The sequence below is a fragment of the Sceloporus occidentalis genome, unplaced genomic scaffold (genome assembly GCF_023333645.1).
Source record: "Sceloporus occidentalis isolate IW3139 unplaced genomic scaffold, rSceOcc1.0.p SCAF_47, whole genome shotgun sequence".
Classification (NCBI taxonomy): Eukaryota; Metazoa; Chordata; class Lepidosauria; order Squamata; family Phrynosomatidae; genus Sceloporus; species Sceloporus occidentalis.
In genome coordinates, this window is record NW_028317027.1 from 2,787,501 (window position 1) to 2,807,362 (window position 19,862).

Genomic DNA, 19,862 nt, shown 5'->3' on the forward strand with positions numbered 1-19,862 from the left:
TCAGTTTGCCTCCTTTTTGTTTAATGCAAGAAGGAATATGTTGTGTAGACCAATTCTCTGCACCACACAGTATGTCAGAACGATAATATTGCTGGGGAAAATGTTTCTGATTAATATGCATTTGATGAGGTTAGACATTTGATTATTTCAGAACCAGGAAAGCCTGAAGAGATCAATGTAAGATAGGACAAAATGTCCGGTTTTAGAAATAACAATTTAGGGGGCACTGATAGCTTTCCCCTAGAGATAATACTGTCAATCAATGAAGACAATGTCAGTAGAGGCCAGCTCCACTGCCTCACATTGATGCTATTGCCCACAGAGGGCTCCCAACATGTTTAGGCTTGTTTTGTGTTCTTGCTAGTCTGAGCTGATATCGGTAGCAGACTCCATAAATTGTGAAAGTTGTTAATCTTTTCTCCACTGAGCGAGCCAGGCACATCACTAAAAAATCTACTTTAATGGTGAATACCACTTTAGGAAATTGAAGTAGACAATCTCTAAAATGATTGCAATACTAAGCTGGTTCCATCTTTTCTTTAGGGATTATATGCTATATTCCAATAGCCTCTACCTCTATTCTCTCACTTTTTCCTCTGCTGGTGGTTTCCCGCATACATCAAAACACTTCCTGGTATCATATGTATAGCTTGATGTTATTACTGATTTGTGGTAAATGTTTGTTTTTGCATTTCAACATGTAGATATAAAGATAATCGAGTTGATAATGTGTGCACAGTTCAAACATACCCTCACAGGTTTTGTTGTTTGCCTGTAGCCTGTAGCCGCTGGGACACAAGCAATGGTATGTTCCAGGAATGTTCACGCAGGAGTGACTGCAGCCTCCATTCATGATAGAACATTCATTGACATCTGCAGAAAAGATCACAGCAGAAGATTCACATGTCGCTAATCCAAATGTTCTTGATTTTACTTATACTGAAGTCAATAGAGTTAAGATCTCTCTACATAAGTATGTAAAGGAAAACTGTCACAGCTTCTAGCATAATTAAATTCATTTACGAGAACTAGCTACAGCTCGTACTTTCTTGTTTATCAACAAGTGAAAAGAGTTTGGAGTTTTTGATTAATAGTAGGGGCTACTTTATTACTGGGAAGCTAAAATCTGTAGCAATAGGATTTGGTAAACTGAAAGATCTGTTTTTTTAACTCTATTTAGGATCGAGTGTAATGTGAGGTTGGGATTTTCAAAGAGAAAGATCTGCTTCAGTACCAGTGTTACAGGTTTTGCCCTTCCATCCATTTTTGCAGTGGCAGTAAAAATCTCCCCGCAGGTCCGTACACAAGAGGGAGCCAACTTTATCGCATGGATTTGTAGAACACTGGTTCGGTAAATCTGAAAGAGAACAATAGAAAATCAGTTTCGCTAACACATTTTTGTGATCACTTGAAGTAAAATATAAGAGGAATCTATGCACACAGAAAACATACATTTTAATCCTGATATAGATTACATACTCCATTGGCTCTCTCTTTGATATGCATTTGTAGTTCATATATTGTATAAATATATCAAGAATGTTCTCCAATATTGGAAATAACATTACATCCAATCAATATTATGTTTTTGAGATTTGCAGATGATACTAGGACACAAGTCTTTTTTAGCATTGAAATAGCCTTTGCTATGCACTCAGGGAGGCTCTTCTTTCTGCTTTGGGTCACAATTCAACTGCATCAATGCCAGAACCAGTTGCACCACTACCTGACATTTTCCCACAAGATTTTATAAAAGTCATACATATCCTGTTATCACTATATGTCAGTTCTGTGTTAACAATTTTTTGTGAAAAAAATCTTTGTGTTAATGACGGGAATTTTGTTGCCATTTTCTTTGAAAGTTAGATTGTAGATTTCATAATTTCCTGTTCAACACGGTTCCTCTACAAAAGATTAGGACTGGAAATACAAGTTTTTTTGTGCTTCTGAAGACTGAAAAAATAAACATTTTATATTTCACAAACAAGGTCAACTTCAACATGTGAAGACAAGTCTAAAAGATGCAAGAGGATCTTATTACAGAACTATAGTCACTTAATGGAATCAAAAACACTGTCTCTGGATCATAAAGATAGTTTATAGGATATTTTTTAGCTATTATTAGCATTTTATTATTAAGGCCATGATTCATTTGAAAACAAAATCCATAAATCATACAAGATTTTATGGCAAAGATTCCAATTTTTTCCCCCAAATGTGCGCTTCTCTGCCAGTCGTATGATCCACAGCTCGCTAGCTGTTAGTATAACATATATAACTTCTATAAAGTTGCACCATGTTAGCCATAGATAGAGAGAAGGCAAATTTGGTAAAGATGATACCTTTATTGGCTGTTGCATGATGGATTGCAAGCTGTCGAGACTATCTAGGTCTCTTCTTCAGGCATATTATAAATACACCTATATATAATATACCTGAAGAACCTCTAGACTGGAAGCTCGTATGAGCAGGGCCCTCCTCCCCTGTTGTCTCTGTAAGTCAATTTGTTATATTAAATGCTACTTGTTATGTCCTGTCTACCCATTGTACAGCGCTATGAAATTTGATGGCACTATATAAAACAATTAATAATAATAAAGAAAACTAGCTGACAATCCATCATCCATCAGTTAGCCAATAAAGGTATCATCTTTACAAATTTGATTTCAGCTGAACACAACCCCTGCAAGCTAAGGATTTGGGGAACAACACAAAAGTATAGGGGATCATGGAAAATCCCTACATGCATTTGTAAGTGAGGGACTGATGACATATCACACACATTAAAGTGAATATGATGGCTTGAGTCTCCTTTTATTCAGGTGGGGAGTTTCTTACAACACATACAGTTTTATACAAACTCAAAACTGTATACATAACAAAAAATGGTAGAATTTGAAAAAACTTTGGTGGTTCAGACATGAACAACATTAGGCAATAAAGACAGACTGCCATGAAAAAAAAGTTACAAGAATGTGGAAAACACAACACTAGTGTGATCAGACTGGGTCCTAAACCAAATTTCTTGTAAACACAGTCATCAATTGGAATATGACAACATTTGAAAGTAGAACTTAAATGACCACCTAAGTATTTTTATTGTATTCCATGAACAATTGACTGGGCAGCAACCCAGAAATGCTCCAAGTGCTGGGAAATGATTAACTGCTTGCACGGCGGGATAGAAACACCATGAAGAATAACACCAATAATCAGCCACTTGTACTAATGCTAGATAAAAGTTCAGAAATACCATAATAAGAGCTATGTGCTATAAAAGTTAAAACCAAGGCACAGCACGATAGTCCTACATACAGTATAAAGAATATCCACAATGGTATCAAATTCTATTTCTAGAATACAGTCTAGAAATAAGTGTACCATCATAAACCCTATTTAAAAGGTGTCTATCAAATATTGGAATGGTTAAGTCAGCAGGGACAATCCAATGTTACAATTGGTGATTAGACAAATCTGCTGACATAGAGGGATTTATTCCATATATATTTGAGTCTGCTGGTAAAATTAGGACAAATCATTGTAGCCCAGTCTCTTCTAAAATGTCACAACCTGTCCCCTTGACCTGATTTTCTCACATCCCTTACCAATGTCTTCACAGATGCTCTGTAGCACTTCTAACCCTTTTCAGTCTGCTTTCCATCCTAAACACTCTACTGAGACAACTCAAAAAATTTCTGAGAAAACTGGGGACGAATTCTGAAAAGGTTAACAATAACACTGCACTACTGCCAAAAAATCATGGTCATCTAAACTGTCTGTTTATGAAAATAAATATGCTTTCTAACAAAGCATTAGACGTTCGTCCTAGGAAAAGAAAACAAGGATTCAACCATTTGGGGAGAGAAATTCTATTTAATTCTCTTTCGCTGCCTACTTACTGTAGGTAAGCAGGGCCGGCCTTAGGGGTGTGCGACCTGTGCGGCCGCACAGGGCGCCATGGCAACAGGGACGCCTGCCCAGGACTTAAATAAAACATCGGGGGGGTTTATGTGTTTTGTTTTTAACATCTTCCATGTTAAATAAAGTTTTTTTTAACTTTATTTAACACGGAGGATGTTAAATAAAGTTAAAACAAAAAAAACGGTGTTTTAATTTAAGTCCCGGGCAGGGGCGCCGAGCGGTCGCTTGTGAAGTTTTCAGCGACCGCTCGGCGCCCCTCACTCTCCGTGACTCCGTCGCAGTGCCAGCGTTTCATGCTGAGCGCCGTAATTATTGTGTCGCTCAGCTGTGAAGCGCGCACCGCGGCAGAGCGGGCAGACGGACGCCTCCCGCTCCCACCGCAGGACTCCGGCAACAAGGTAAGTAAGGATAGGGAGAGGGGGTAGATAATGAGAAGGAGCGGGGGGGGCAGGCAGTAAGAAGGGGCAGAGGGGGGGGGGGGGTTCCTCTCTTTTTTGGGGGATGGGGTGCCAGAGGAGTAGTCTGCACAGGGCGCCACAACACTTAAGGCCGGCTCTGTAGGTAAGCATGCAGTGTGGTAGGAGTGAGCACATTTTATAATGATACCTTTATTGGCTAATGTAATTTCATTAGATTGCAAGCTTTGGGACAACTTTTTCAGATCTTTTCAGGTATTTTGTGGAACTGCTCACACATCTATACAGTTAGATGCAAAGAGTCACAGCAAGGTACATAGATCGTAAACCCAAATAACATTAGCACAAAGATGTCAGAGTGAAATGCAGATTCACAATCACTTTTGAGCATGTGAGATGTAAGATGTGTAACAAACAGCTTCTCTTCGGGTTATAAACTTCTCCAAAGTCCGAGCCTGGTTACATTTACTTGGATTATTGTTACAAAATGTGTATGTGTGCATTAAGTTTTAAAAGAGGGGGTTCATCATTAAACAACTACATGGCAATAATGGTCAATTTATTTGAATGAAATGTGTCCGAAACTCTTGGATGATGAGATTAAATTCATACATTCAGAAGGCTGGTGAGCAGAAATCCGATTTATTTCTTAGTACGGTGGCTTCCGTTTCAGTGCAGAATGGTGAGAAATTGGCTACTTGTCAGGTGAATATGCCACACATCATCGGCAATCAACAAGTGCTGACTGGAAGAGCTTATCTTGCAGCTGTACAGCATGTTTTGGGAAAAGGAGGAAGGAACCTGTAAATCAGTTTGGAATTTAAAATATTCGCTGAATTAGCTTTCGCAGGCACAATATGTGCGCAGATTCCAATATCAACACTTATGTATGAGCTATTGAGCTTTATAAGTGATAAGACACCTCTAGCAGTACACACATGACAGACTGCTATAGATGTGCTCCCATGTCTGGGAGTATTTGGGCAGCTATGCACAATATATGGGGTGTAGAATACAGTGCACCCCTATATAAAGTGGACTGAGATGGACATTTGTTACTATGTAGCTGCAGTCAAAACTCTCCTGCTCTGCTTAGTAGGCATAATGATATGTAAAAATGCTTGCGTAGATCATCGGTGTATACTGCCTAATCAAAAGGGAAACTTTAGCTATCATATGAACTTCAAATTAACACTTTTTCACCTTTGCAAATGCATGGAGAGATTCAACAGAATCCCTTTTGCCCTCTTCATCCAGGGCAGTTTACAAAAGATTAGTGGTTAGACCTCAAATCAGAACCAGACTAGATTAGATTAGTTAAGGCTACCGGAGTAAGGGACCAGGTAGGTTACCGATTTGTCAATATCTACATACAGGTAACTTTTGGGAAAGCCTCCTCAGGCATGGTAAAATCCTTCTGATACATCTGTATTCCTAAAGGACATCAGGGAATTCCCCTTTTTTTAATTATTATTTTTTTTACACACAGGGGAGAAGGCCTGTAAAGTAAAGGGGCCACATGCACCCTGGCACACATATTTACACAAACCTGCACACTCACACATTCATACATACATACTCCCTTACCTCACCAGCAGATTTATGTCTAGCTGTTCACTTTTTACCACAGGATCATGCGACACTGTGTTACGTGACCCTGCTGTGTTCCTGCCACCCTGGGCCGGTACAAAATCGTTCTCAAAAGGCAGTTCCAACCTGGACTGGCCCTATCCATTTCGGACCGGGACATTCTGAAGACTTTTGGACCGGCCTGCCTGCCCCTGTCTATTCATTACACGGGCCGACTACATTTTAAATCAGAAAACGCAGGGGTTCATTTTTTAAAGGGGAATATCCCCAACCATCAACACCAGTAGTGAGGTGATGTTGGAGCACTGCTATTTTCCTTATTTTTCCCTCAAGGACTACAGTGGACTGGAGTTAATTGCATAAAGCTAATTAAGAAATATGACAATATTACAAAGGACATCATAACTTACAGAGACCTCACTTGGAACAGGCCCACCGGTTGCCCTCTTGGACCTGTAGGCCTTACCTAAAATACCGTATTTGTCGCATTTTAATCCAGTTCTATAAAAAGTTATTACATGTCAGATTGCTGAGACACTCAGATTTTTCTCAAGAGGCAAAGTAAAGCAGGACAAGACTGTATATCTTTAATACTTTCCTGGACTTGAAAATGAGTTTCGTTTTGTTTTACTCTAATTTTTCAATTGATATGCATTCTAAAATTGCAAACAGCTATATATATATATATATATATATATATATATATATTGTGACATTCATGTAGGATTGGTGGTGGAAGGGAGGTATGTTTCTCCTAGATTCCTTTCCTATGTGAAGTAACACCAGAGTCTTCCACCTGCTAGGTGATTAATTTAGGTGAATGAGAGGGCAGATATAAAAGGGAAGCCAGGAGGGCAGGTAGCTCGCTGGCTGTGGACACAGAAAGCCTGTCTGTGGGAGAGACGTGTGAGTAAAGGTTGCTGGACATATTATGTTAAGTTGGCAGAGAGAAGCTCTCCAGCTGGTAGTGAGGGACATCCCTTGTATAGTAAGTGCCGGACAGGCAAGGTATTTCTTTTGTTGCTGTGGTGTTATATTTCTTTTGTCTTTGCAACCTTTCCAATAAACCTGACCCTGTGTCAGATTGCACGAACTTACTGCTGTTTGCCTGGTTTGAATGAAGACAGGCACTTGTCCCTTGACCTCAGCGAGGAGCGATCCCAGACCTATCTCACAATATTTATATAGCAATACATCGATCAACAGCAATAATACATCTATTACACACACTCTCATATGAGCATTCATTCGAGGTCAAGGTCAAAAAAAGAATAACTTATTACATTAAAAAAAAACTACAGAGGAATGTGCAATCTAGTATGTTACCTCTATTCCTACAACTACAACAAAAATGGCAAATTAAGTATCCAAAAGTAAACAAAGTACAACGAAAGTTTGTTCATTCTTTTGAACTATTTAAAAGAAAAGAAAATGAAATATATTTTGTATATCCTTGGAATTACTTACTATGAACACATGTCGTGAGATCAGGATCTTTCCGGTTCGGGAACCAGTATCGACGAATACACTCTGCAGAAAGAAATGTTTTTGTAGTCCAAATTTGAAATTGGTATTACTGCTTAAATGACAAGTATATAACATTTATATATACATTTATATGACATATAGTTTCTCTATGTAAAAATTATACCTATTCACTTTTATTTCTGAAATAAAAACATTATCATAATGTGTGTCTTTTCAAATACACCCTATGTGATATGTCTTAACTTGTTTTTACCCACATGGGGGGGGGGTCTCTATTTCTCTGAAGGTTGACCGTTCCTTTAATATCAATCATGACTTTAACTATAAATCATCAGTCTTCAAGCTCTGTAGCCTCTGTAGTCACTATAAGCAGAGTGATTATGTGCATATGTAGAAACTTGTGGGCTCCAGCTACCTAGAGCCTACGACTGACGATGGTGGGCACTCCTTTTGACATCGCGGGAAACACCCTCATTTAAAGGGTAAATGAGCGAGGATTTGGGTGTTGACCCGGAGAGTTCCCAGATATGATTACATGTGAGGCATTCTGCAGTCTCTTAGCCTTACTACTTCTCTAGATGGCACATACTGTATAGTTGCTGTTAGGGTGTAATCCTAGACCTTGCCACCAGGGGTACAGTGTATTGTGATCAGACAAGTGCAGAAGACCTGCTTGTGCTATGTCCCATATGTTTAAAAAGTGCTGTCCCACATACACTGTTGATTTCAACCAACCACAGTATTGTTGAATGCCCACACCTTTACCAGAAATAAATGTTGCCTCGTTCATCATTTTTGCCAGGAATTCTTAATCATCATGCGATACAAAAGTAGACATTGATTGGCTATTGCAACTGAAATGGAACAAGGATTTTGAAATATTTCTGGGCTGTTATGGGCTTTTCATTCAGACAAATGAATAAAAAAGCAGATCTGCTAAGGTTCATTTGTTGACCATGCTACAGAGTGCAATTAATGTTTTCTCTAGGTGAGACTGCACTTTTAAACAGTTTGCTTGACTGATCCATGCAAAGAATTCGGGACATTTTTTCCTCCTTTAATAAATAGTCCTCAGGCAAGAACTTTTTCAAGGTTGCATAAATTAGATGGAAAACAGTGATAAGCCACATAGCACTGAAAAGATGTCAAAGGGGAAATACGGAGAGATCATGAGAATCCCCAGATGTGTACACAACGGTTAACAGTACGTTTTTTAAGTAAAGATTTTGCTGTTTGGAATTATATGAAAATATTTGTACGTTGCAAAACAGAACAATAAAGCAGACCACACACAAATATTCCGAGTGCGTGGTTTATTTAGACATCCTAATAAAAATAGAAAAGCTTAAAAGCTAAAAAATGTAGCTTGCCTTTTCCTATTAGCAATGGCCAAACACTGCTTGTCAGTGTCAACTTCTCATTTCTTGGTATATAAAAATAAAAGGAAGATTATTTATATAAACAGAAGATAACGGGATTACGTGAATAGGTTTAAATGTTGAAATGGTCTATTTATAATCAAATTAAATTTGATTTTTGTGTAAAAAGGGACTTATTATTACTGTTTTTTGTTTTTTTTTAAAGTTGTTTGCTTGATGCCCTTCTGTCCAACACATTTTTTAAAAGCGACGACTATACCATCAAGCTGAAAGAGAGCAAGCCATGTGGCTCAAACATAGCAGTGTGTAAACTGACCAGAATTGCTATTAAACATAAAAAAGGTGAGTATACTTTATTGCAATATAAAATATTTTCTATGAGCGACAGTTACAAGCAGAAACCTTCTGTGTTTTGTTCTTACTGCAAATGGTCCTCAAGAACCTGAGACCTAGAGGCCTTTGACAAGATGCTGAGATTCTACAGGTGAATGCCGATGCTATTTACACGCATGGTTGAAAGACCGGTCAGCCTTCACTGAAAGTTGTTCAGTTTTAAATGAAATTGGTTCTATCAAAGTCAGAATTAAGCATTGGTGAATGGCCATCGGCAACTGGATCAACTGTCTGCAAGCTGCCAATGCTAGTTTCTCAGAGAAAGTAGATTTTACATTTCTTGGCATCATAAAATGTTTTGCTCCTTTTAAATGTCAGTCATAGAAATTTATGGAAACATTTTTATTTTTAATGTATGTTGGAGTCTACTTAATAAACTGAAGCATGCATTCCTTAGTTATTAGACTTGAATAATTAGACTTAATTCTCAGTTAAGTCCTCCCCTGGCTGCCTAAATCAGGTCTTAAGAAGAGACCTCTGATGTCCTGAATGCATGTACCTCACATGTTTTTCAACTTTGACTAAAGACTCCATCTTCACTTGGTTTATATATATATTAATTCTTATTATTCTACAAAAACCTTTAGTATTTACACTTTTACCAAATGCTCAGTGGCACTTCCATTATAGCAGTAGCAGCCAATCACATGTATACAAGCAAAATCCATGTTCAGATAGCATAGATGTGATTAGTTGCAACTGCCCCATTAATTTCAATGAGAGCTCCCTTCCAGTTGACTAGAATGAGAGTTCTACTGAGCATGTGCCAGAAGTGTACAGACAACCAAGCGCTGCTTTCAGTAGAGACATCTGGGGGGGTAACTGAGTCTTATTTTCTAACTCCAATTTACACGCAGCAAAATGCACTGGACTCAATACCAAATGCACACCAATTCATATTTACTATGTAAATAGGCATCGGAACACTCATTTAACCGGAGTTCTGGATATGCCATGAATAATGAATTGCAGCCTCCATTAAAGCTACTATATTCACCCTTGGACATGCTGTTACTTTGGGACTGCAACCTTTATGAGATGTACAGGATTAGGGGTGCTGATCTGTCTTTTCCACTAGCAACTGTAAAAGTCAAATAAGAAATTAAAAACTTACCTAAATATTTTGGATAAAAATAGTCCTGGAAAGGTAGGAGAAAAAAAATGTAAATCAAAAGGATTCATCAAATACATGTAAACATGATTAAATTATTAAGAATATCAAAATATTAGCAACAGTAAATATGATCACCTTATTGTTTCTGTCTAACATTTTATCAATTGTGAAAAAAACTGTAATGGGTTTTAAAGTGTTAAACACAGACATATTTGTATCAAACAAATAACTTAAATTTCCCTTACTGGACTCCTTTTTTTAAGAAAGGCTATATTTCAATTAATCATTTTTTGGGAAAAAAAGAACTGAACAATGCATACTGTTTCCTATCAATCTAGTAGAAAAGGAGTTGAATTGGACAATTAACTAAAATGATAAATAAAATACTGATACATAGTCATGCTCTACTTGTACCATTATAATAACCAAGGCTTCATCTGAACTGCATCTAGGGGACTAGTTAAAAAATAAATATTACAACTAGACGGGGCTATTGTCTTTTTAAATTTCATGTTTAATGAAAAGACAGACCACAATACAATTGTCCCATACAAGAATTGTTGCAATATCTTTCTGTTCTCCCAATGTTCACATAATCTGCCCTTTGTCCAAGCTGTCACACAAAGGGTTCACGTGACTGTAAAAGTAGCATCTAACACAGGAGCTCACTGTGTTGACTGCAACAGATCCTTTTCTCAAATTCTTTTTTGATCATCTAGATTGTAAACTAATGTATAAAATGCATGTACTGAGACCCAATCAGTGCCCCTTTTAAGTTTAAACTAATAGTGGAGATACCTAAACCAGTGATGCCGAACTTATGGCACGTGTGTCAAAATGGGCATGTCAAGGGCTATTCATTTTTCTTTTTTAAATGTCATATCCCAGCACCCAGCACTGAAGCCGCAAGGACCGTAATGGAGAACTGGAACAGACCTTGTGCTCTCAGCATAGGAATTAAAGAAGGCAAGAGGTGGGGAGAGATAGATAGTGAGAAAGATAAGAGACAGTAAGAAAGAGAGGTAAAGAGAAAGATATAAGGGAGACATAATGAGGAGAGAAAGGGAGGGACAGAAAGAATGGGGAGATAATGAGAACGTGGAGAGATGGGAGAAAGGGGAGAGATACTGGCGGCAGCAACATGTGTATGCATGTATGTGTGTGTGTATGTATGTATGCTTGTGTGTGAGCATATGCTTGTGTGTGTTATGTTTTTTTCTGGAAGGTGAAAAAAATATTAGGGGTAGAGGTCTGGAACTTGGTTTCTTGCACAAAATTGGACACACACACAGTACACAGTATGTGTTACCACTGGTTTCAATGCAAGCTTCTTCCTGCCAGTGACTAGAATCCTGGTGCAAATTGTGGAGTGGACAGTATGCTGCAGAGTGCTTTAAAATGCATTCCGGTTTGGGGCAGTAAATTGTCTCTTTAAAAAGAGTTAGCATGCTGTTGCTTTGCGTGGGACAGTCCAGATTTTGCCACTCTATCCCATTGTCCCACCAAGCTCTATCGCTTTCAGAGACACTGGAGAATGTATACTGCGCACGCGCAGAAATATGCACATGCACGGTATGCTGCTAGTTTGAGTGACACTCTACCTCCCAACCTTTGCTAAGATACCGCGATTCACCGGGGGTACACGTTAGGAGGTGTGTATTTGGCTTTATCAGCCTTTCTTAGTAAAAGCTAGCAGGTTACAAGCCATTTTTTTTTAGACTGGTTTATGCAGAATGGTGGTTTGAATGCCGCACAGACACAATATGTAATTACACTCAAACTAGTGCGGCAAGTTTCAGATTGCTGACTAATTTACTTTTCCTGATAATATTCATCTCGGACAATGAACTTGCTCCCTCAAGTTAGGGTAATTGGAGTTTGGCTTTGTGGAAGATACCATACAAAGATGTGAGCTACGGAACAAAGTATTAAACCTGCAGAATGAAAAAAAAAACCTCTAGGAGAAGTTGCAGTCTGCACTTTTGCAGTCTAAGTTTTGTGTCAATCAGTGGCAGGCAAAGGTGGGCTGGCCTGGGGGGCCTGGGACCAATAGGTCCTACCTGGACTGGCCCGCTCACAGAGGCGGTAACCACCGGATGACATTGCTGTATTATCCCACAGTAACATCGCACCCGCCTGCAGCTCTAAGGAACAGATACAAGCAAGGCAAGGTAAGGGGGTTGTGTGCGAGTTGAGGTGTGGTATGGGGTATTTTGTTAGAGTGAGTCTGTTTGTGTCCTATGGTGAGTATGTGCGCTAGTGTGTATCTTACTTGGGGGGACAAGGGGCCGGGGGCCAGTCAGCTGTATTGACTAGCTTTCTGTGAATGCATGCAGGGGGTCTCATTACTCCTCCTTGAACTCTCGTGCGAGACAGCACCAGACTGCTCACCACTGTACACATGAGGCATGTTTGACCTAACACGTCTCCAGCAATTGAAGGAATTAGGGGTCAAGAAATACTGCACATGCATTGGGGGGGATTCTGCTGATCTTCAATACATTTGCAGGTCAAAATGTTTAACTTAAAACGGGACAGTCAGCTATCACATGGACTAAAGAGCTGGAGTGTCCCTTTCAGTAACTATATCTTTTTCCTAAATAGTTAATTTAGAGTAAATTAATTTGCAGTTTGCAGCTAGAGAGAGCTGGTGCTGCACAGCTCTGATTTACCACATCACAAGCTATGGAAATCAATAAAATGTTTAATTATATTGTGCTGACAGTTTCATTAGCACCATAGAAAAGATCAAACCCATTTTTTCCGCTTGCTTAAAAAAAATAATCAAAGGATGTGTATTTCACACATGGAAGATGCATCCATATTTTATAAGCTGGAACATAGACATATCCAAAGCATGTAACAGATTTAATCAAAAGGGTATAATGCTTACTGAGAATTCATTTTTTATTTAAGTTATTGTAGCCCATTGAATAATAATAATAATAATAGAGCTCAAGATTTAAGTTTTGTATAAAAACTGTAATTAAGTTGCCGTTGCTTGTACTGGAGAATTGTTTTAAGCAGACACTAGCATATTAAAAAGGAGATAATCACCTTAATGCAGGATTTGTAATATAGAGCACAATTAAAACATTTCCCCGTTAATAAATTGAGATTGATGTATTAGTAGATCACAACATTATTATAATATTTAGGCTTCCCCAACTAGGGTGGGTTTTCTAATGGAGCCCCTGAAGCTTGCACTACATTCCCCAATATATGGGGTTCCTTAGCAGTGTGCACCCCAATACACCTGCCCAAAGAAATGCTAAGCCCTAAACACTATATAATTTACTGTTGGGATTTTCCCCATGCTCCTACAAAACAACCATGAATATCATCTATGGTCTCTTCACACCGGACTAACCAATGTTGGCATTTACTCTGGTTGTATCATGAGTCTATTAAATCAGGCTCTATGATGACATCTGAGAGGGATAACCTCATAACCCCTCTATCTACAGAAAGCCATTACCTGCCAATGAATGAATGATTGCCAAATTCTGGAAAATAAAGCAATTACTCCAGGAAGAAGTAATAAACTGCTTTATGATCACCTACATAATAGATGAGCACAGTAATTATGTATAGCTTTCAGTGGATACTAAAAAAGAACAACACTGAACAGCCCGAACAGAAAAGAAAACTTGGCTGCATGATTATTTTTAAAAAAATGGGGGGGGGGCTGGTCTTTTCAGTCTAAGTGTGTGAATTTTAATGGGCCAGACAATCAGGATAAATGTAGTGAGTTATTGCCATCTTGATGCAGCCGTTGCAATATTAAACATCTTCCACTCCAGTGGACTACAGAGTCCAACCGTGCAATGAGTAAGATACAGGCAATGTAGAATGCTGTTGGTTGCTTACAGTATAGCTGGATCCCAAAATTTACGGGCAATGTTATATCATTTCTCCCTCCAGTCTCACCATTTAATTACGTTTGAATAAATGGGACAGAACAGCTGCAGCAACCCATACCAAAACAAAATGGCTACCATGACCCCATTAGCTATATTTACTCTTGGAAGAGGTCAGGATTTCTATTCATAAGGTCAAGAGGAACTCAACCAGTAGCAGTACAGTCGGCCTCTGGCTATATGTCCCATATGTTCCATCATTCTTTGTAAATTAGGAGAAAACAATAGAGCCCTTTAAACACAGGTCTACCCTCTGATATACTGCATGGAATTCAGTAGCAAGGCTACCACTACCATATGTTTTATGGGAAAATAAAGAAGAACTCACACGTAGTAGCTTTCAGATAAATGGTGAAAACAAACAAACAATTAAAGATACACTCCAGCCCTCATATGCATTTTAATGAATGGAACCTTATCAGTAAGGCCTTTTTGTCATTCAAGTGCATAGAGGGATCCATCAGAACCCCATGTGTGCATTTGCTTAGTTCCCCCCCCAAGCTTTACGCCTTCCAGGAGATGCATTTGGTCGATTGCATCTTGTGCTTAGCAATGGGCACGATACTCACCACCAACACCAGCTATGGTTTACATTAGCAGGGCACCTATTGATTTCAATTACTTTTTAAAAAAAACAAAGGCATAAATGCATATTAAGTTACACGCATTTGTATGATGAGGCCGACTGTGATAGTATACGGTCCATATACTGCGTGAAAAGCATTATTCATATCATGTGACACATAGCCAACTTTATCCATGAGTAAGCACTTGAACTTACAAGAACTCAAATAACTATCTAGCAGGCCTATAAAGAATTAATTATATGTGTGTAACTATAATATTACTAATATTGAAGCAGCTGAGTCAAAATAATTATGGGCTTTAATTTGTCTCTTGAAAGGCAACATTACACTATGTGTTGCTCATTTTTTTCAGGAATATTATTTGCTAATAAAGAATAAACACCACGACCACCGAGTATACATCAGTTCTTTGGGGTCTCAAAATGGGGTGTATCTAAACATGCTCACCGCTTTCTTAAAGGCTTCTGTAGGGTACCTACAGTCACCCAATACCCAGGAAGGACATTCAATAATTATGCACCCCTCACTTCCTCTGCTAATTTTAAACCTGCTTGCTTTCTAATCTAAAAAGGTGGACATTCCCCTCCTTGGGCAATGGGATGCTAGAAATGGTCAGTGTGCAATCAATACATAAGGAACATCAGAAATTGCCCCAACTGCAACATGTTTTACTGCGTCCTTGCATATTGCTCTACTTCCTCTAAAGAAGCACCCACGAGACCAACTCATAGCATGCTTAGAATGCCAAAAAGGCTACTTACTGTTTCCAAATCATTCTCAAAGACTTCTCTGGCCTCCTCTCTGCTGCACTGCTCCTCCACACACTCCCGCTCTAGGTGGCCCTGCTTGGTTTCCTCAAATATAGAGTTGGCTCTCTTCTGCCTGTGGCGTAGGAACTGTGCAGCCTCCTGGGCAGGGAGCAAGACTTCTGAGTCCCACAGAAAAAACAGACACAGGACCCTATTAGTTACATATACATATATATATATATATATATACACACATATACACCACGTCAATAATATTGTACAAAGCATTCATTAAAAAATAAATTTTTTAAAGACTGTGTCAATACATTGAAGGTAAAACCTCGAGGGTAAACTGTCAGGATTAATGTGGCTTCAACAGGAATAATAAAAGCCAGGGGCTCTCAAACTACAGAACACAGACCAGCAAGAATTCCCCCGACATTCAATGCGCTTCTAAAGGTGATCAAATAAAAATATTAGTATGTTGTTGTATGCGTGCATAATTCAGCAAAGGTGCTTGTTTATGGGTTTTAAACCTTGCAGAGAATTTCAGCTATTTTATTCTGTTTACATTTTATTGAATTTACTTTTTGGCATAGAATATGCAGCCACCATTGTAAAAGAGATAGTCGTCAAAATGACTGACAGCTTTTTACAGCAGTCAAACGTAAAAAAAAAGGAGAATAGACTTCAACATACAACAAGAACGAGACAAACTTGGCATTTAAATGTTGAGAAACACATTTTTTTTCCCCAAAAAATATTTTACAAATTCTAGAATATTAGTATGTGAAGACTCATTCCTGAATGTGGTTGTAACATAATACAGTTTAATCATATGCACTTTAATGTGTATGATAGCTGAGTGTTCCCTTTAAATTTTGATGTGGTCCTCCTTGCAAATAATTCTGCAGAGTCCCATGCGTAAAAAGTATTTTAACATGCATTCTTCCTTGGTGAGGCTGCATGTACATGTCTATATAAGTAAAGTAAACAAAAGTCCCACAGGACTTAAGTATTCCCTTAGAAGAAAATACAACAATGGTAGAAGAAATATAGCAAGGACAAAATATAAACACACACATATATATGCGTAGGTTGTATACAATTCCGGTGGTTTGTGTAAGAGATATATATATATATATATATATATATATATATATATATATATATATATATATATACACACACACACACACACACACATTTTATTATTATTACTTATTTATTTATTGTAATGCAGTTACGAAATGATTGTTTAGAATATGCAGGTCAAAAATTCATTTAGTAGAACATATATATATATATATATATATATATATATATATATATATATATATATATATATATATATGATGTGCTCCATCTTCCCCGCTCACATTCACCTAAATGGACTGCACAGAAAAAAAACAAATAAAACAAATAATTTTTTTTTTTTTTAAAGAATCACATAAAGGATTCAATTGCGGTGAAATGCTGCCTACAGTCTTAGTTATTCTAGACATCCTGGTGGGTATTTATAATTGAAAGCATCTTGCAAGAAAAAAAACAGAGACAAAGCTCAGGGTAGCTCCACAAACTCTTGTATTCAGATCTGCACAGGCTACAACTTCCATCCCATGGATGCAAATGCAAGAAATATGCCGCTAGCCGCATCTAACTCATTGCTGCCCTCCAGGTGCATCTTTCAGGTTATTTTATTTGGTATGGGTCAAAATTTGCGACAGATATTCAGCAAGTTGGAAACTTCATTCACTAAGAAGATGCAGAGCAAATCAAGCAAAGCTAAACACTTTTCCATGACACATGCAAAAAAGAAAATGTAACAAGAAAAATTACTAATTTATTTTAATGATGTTTCCCATTGAAACCAAAAGAAATGTGAATATTTACATTGTTTCACTATATAAAATAAAAAATAATATTTGTATTATTATTTCCCAACCAAAGGCATAATAGGTGAAGCAATTATGGAGGCTGCTGACAATGCAAATCTTACCTTCCCAAACATTTGCATGACAACACATTGGATAAGGGCACCTCCCTGGTGTCAAGATTAACCCTTTAGGCAAACTGCATCTTGAACAGCAGATGTACGGTACTACCCCCAGTGGAGGGGGCAAACATCACACAACCAAGCAACCAGTGATCATGCAAAATTACCCATCCACACTTTTAATGAGATGGGGTGCCTTCCACCCCACTTAACGACCCCTAGCATGCAACATAGAGAGAGCAGCTCCTGTACTCACTGCTATGCAGGGGTTCTGCTGCCAGCAGGATGAGGAGCAGGGCGGCTGTCAGGGAGGAGATGGTCGGCATGTTGTGTGCAGGAGACCGGCAAAAGAGAGCTCTGTCCTTCCTCCTGTTGGAGATCGAGATGCTTCCTGAGCCAAAAATCCCCCTCCAGCAGCTCTTTAGAAAGAGAGAGAAGCATTCACAGCCAGCAGTCAGCAGCAGCAATCAGCAGCGGCCAGCGGGGGAGTCAGTGGCTGAGCCGCCTTCCCTCCCCAATCTTTTGATAAAAGTTTGCTTGCATACAAAGACACACCTTTATGTGCACAGGCTGCTTGCACGTTTTCCCAGGAGTACAAATGGAGCAGCCTGGCATCTCACTGACATGATGCCAGCACTAAAAATACCAGTCACTTTATTTTAACTTGTCTGTATACTCTGGTCCCTTCTGCCATATAGCAACAGCTCTTAATATTAGATCCTTGATTACGCTTACTAGTAAATTTGACAGCTGTTACTGTTTTATTTTAAGTCAGGGTGGCAAAAGTAATATTTAGAACGATTAAAATATTTAAATCGTATAAATCAAGCTTGCGAGCAGTCTTCTCTTTACCTAATGTATCAGTTTCTCAGTCTGCCAATTCTAGTTTTGTCGTACCCTTTAAATATATGTATTGTAAAAAAATGTAAATTGTTGGCGCTATATAAATAAAAGATAAAAATAATAAGACGTCATGGAGTATTCCTAAGCCCTAATTTGGTTTTCAGAGAATCAATGGAATCGGAATAATGAGAACAAACCCTTGGATTCTACAGTACGGCAGGCAGCATGATCCAGATGCTCTAAGCGCAGGCAGGATTTCTGCTTGTATGCTCTGTGTAAACCTCAAAGTCACTTTGGGTATTGGATAAAGTGCGGTCAACCGGACACAAAGCAGTGAGCACAGTGATCTGTGACTGTGACTCCTCCTATGCGTGTGCCTGTTTGTTTACAACAATACACAGAAAGAAAAGGGTGCATACAAATGCTCTATTATATGGCACCACCTGCTGACTACATGCAAACAGCACGGACTGATCGCACGCTAAGTGAGCCAGACAGCTGCTGTACCACCAGCCAATAAAACCGTGGACCACAAAGTACGGTCAATTGTCATGCATGACCTGATTTATTTCACATGAGAGAATAAAAAAAAAGAATTGGTTGATTTCCATATAACTTATGAGCGAGTTCCAATACTGTAAAGTAGAAATATAAAAGGACTCCAGATTATGTGTTGCTGGTGATGAGTTGCCATATATACACATTTTACACTTCATTTCACAAAGTGTTTTACAATTTACAATCAGAAATGGGCACTGAAATTAAATTGTCAGATAAAAAGGAATACGTATTCCAAACAATACAGATATTTCTTTAAAAAGTATTCATGTACTCGTATTATGCCACAATTCTTTTCTAAATGTAGAATGTGGCCTTCTCCATTGTATATAATTAGAGCAACTGCAAATATAAAGATTAAAGTGACCAATCATCTTTCTGCTTTCCTTTTTTTTGTAATTCCCAGGCTTATCAATAAGGAGGTAATTACGAAGCACTTTCACCTGCCTTTTGACAGATCTTTTTAATGACGAGGCGGATGCACGGGGTGCACAGCACCCAGGTGGCAGGGAGAGGAGAGACAGGGGCGCCGAGTGGTCTCACATGAAAACATTTTCAGCAACCGCTCAGCCCCCCTTATCTCCTCTGCTCCCTACCGCTGCCCTGACTGCGGTGGTGGGAATGCGAGGCCTTGGTCGCGGTGTGGTGCTTCATGATGAGCGCCGGAATATGACATCATTTCCCGACGCTCAGCAGTGAAGCTGATGTATAAGTGATTTTGGAAAAGGCAAAGATCGCATAAGCAGGGTGTTTGAGCTTCGGGGACCAAGATGGTGCAGGCAGGGTGTTTATGAGACAAAGATGGCACAAGGCGGGCTGTTTGGGGACAAAGATGTTTTACACTGGGCTGTTTGGGGACAAAAATGGCTCAAGCTGGGCTGTTTGGGGACAAAGATGACTCAGGCTGG

The 19,862-nt window shown here is 38.7% G+C and overlaps 1 protein-coding gene across 1 annotated transcript in view; it reads right to left on the reverse strand.

Annotated features, from left to right (window-relative positions):
* LOC149289209 (growth arrest-specific protein 6-like) overlaps window positions 1-17,879 on the reverse strand; it is a 34,712-nt gene extending 16,833 nt beyond the window's left edge. Inside the window, exons 1-6 of the mRNA XM_089490940.1 lie at window positions 17,810-17,879; window positions 15,570-15,736; window positions 10,302-10,326; window positions 7,395-7,457; window positions 1,235-1,357; window positions 751-873 (exon numbers count right to left, since the gene is read on the reverse strand). Coding sequence (XP_089347066.1) covers window positions 751-873; window positions 1,235-1,357; window positions 7,395-7,457; window positions 10,302-10,326; window positions 15,570-15,736; window positions 17,810-17,879 — 571 coding nt within the window. The remainder of the gene's footprint in view (window positions 1-750; window positions 874-1,234; window positions 1,358-7,394; window positions 7,458-10,301; window positions 10,327-15,569; window positions 15,737-17,809) is intronic.
* Between the last annotated feature and the right edge of the window lie 1,983 nt (window positions 17,880-19,862).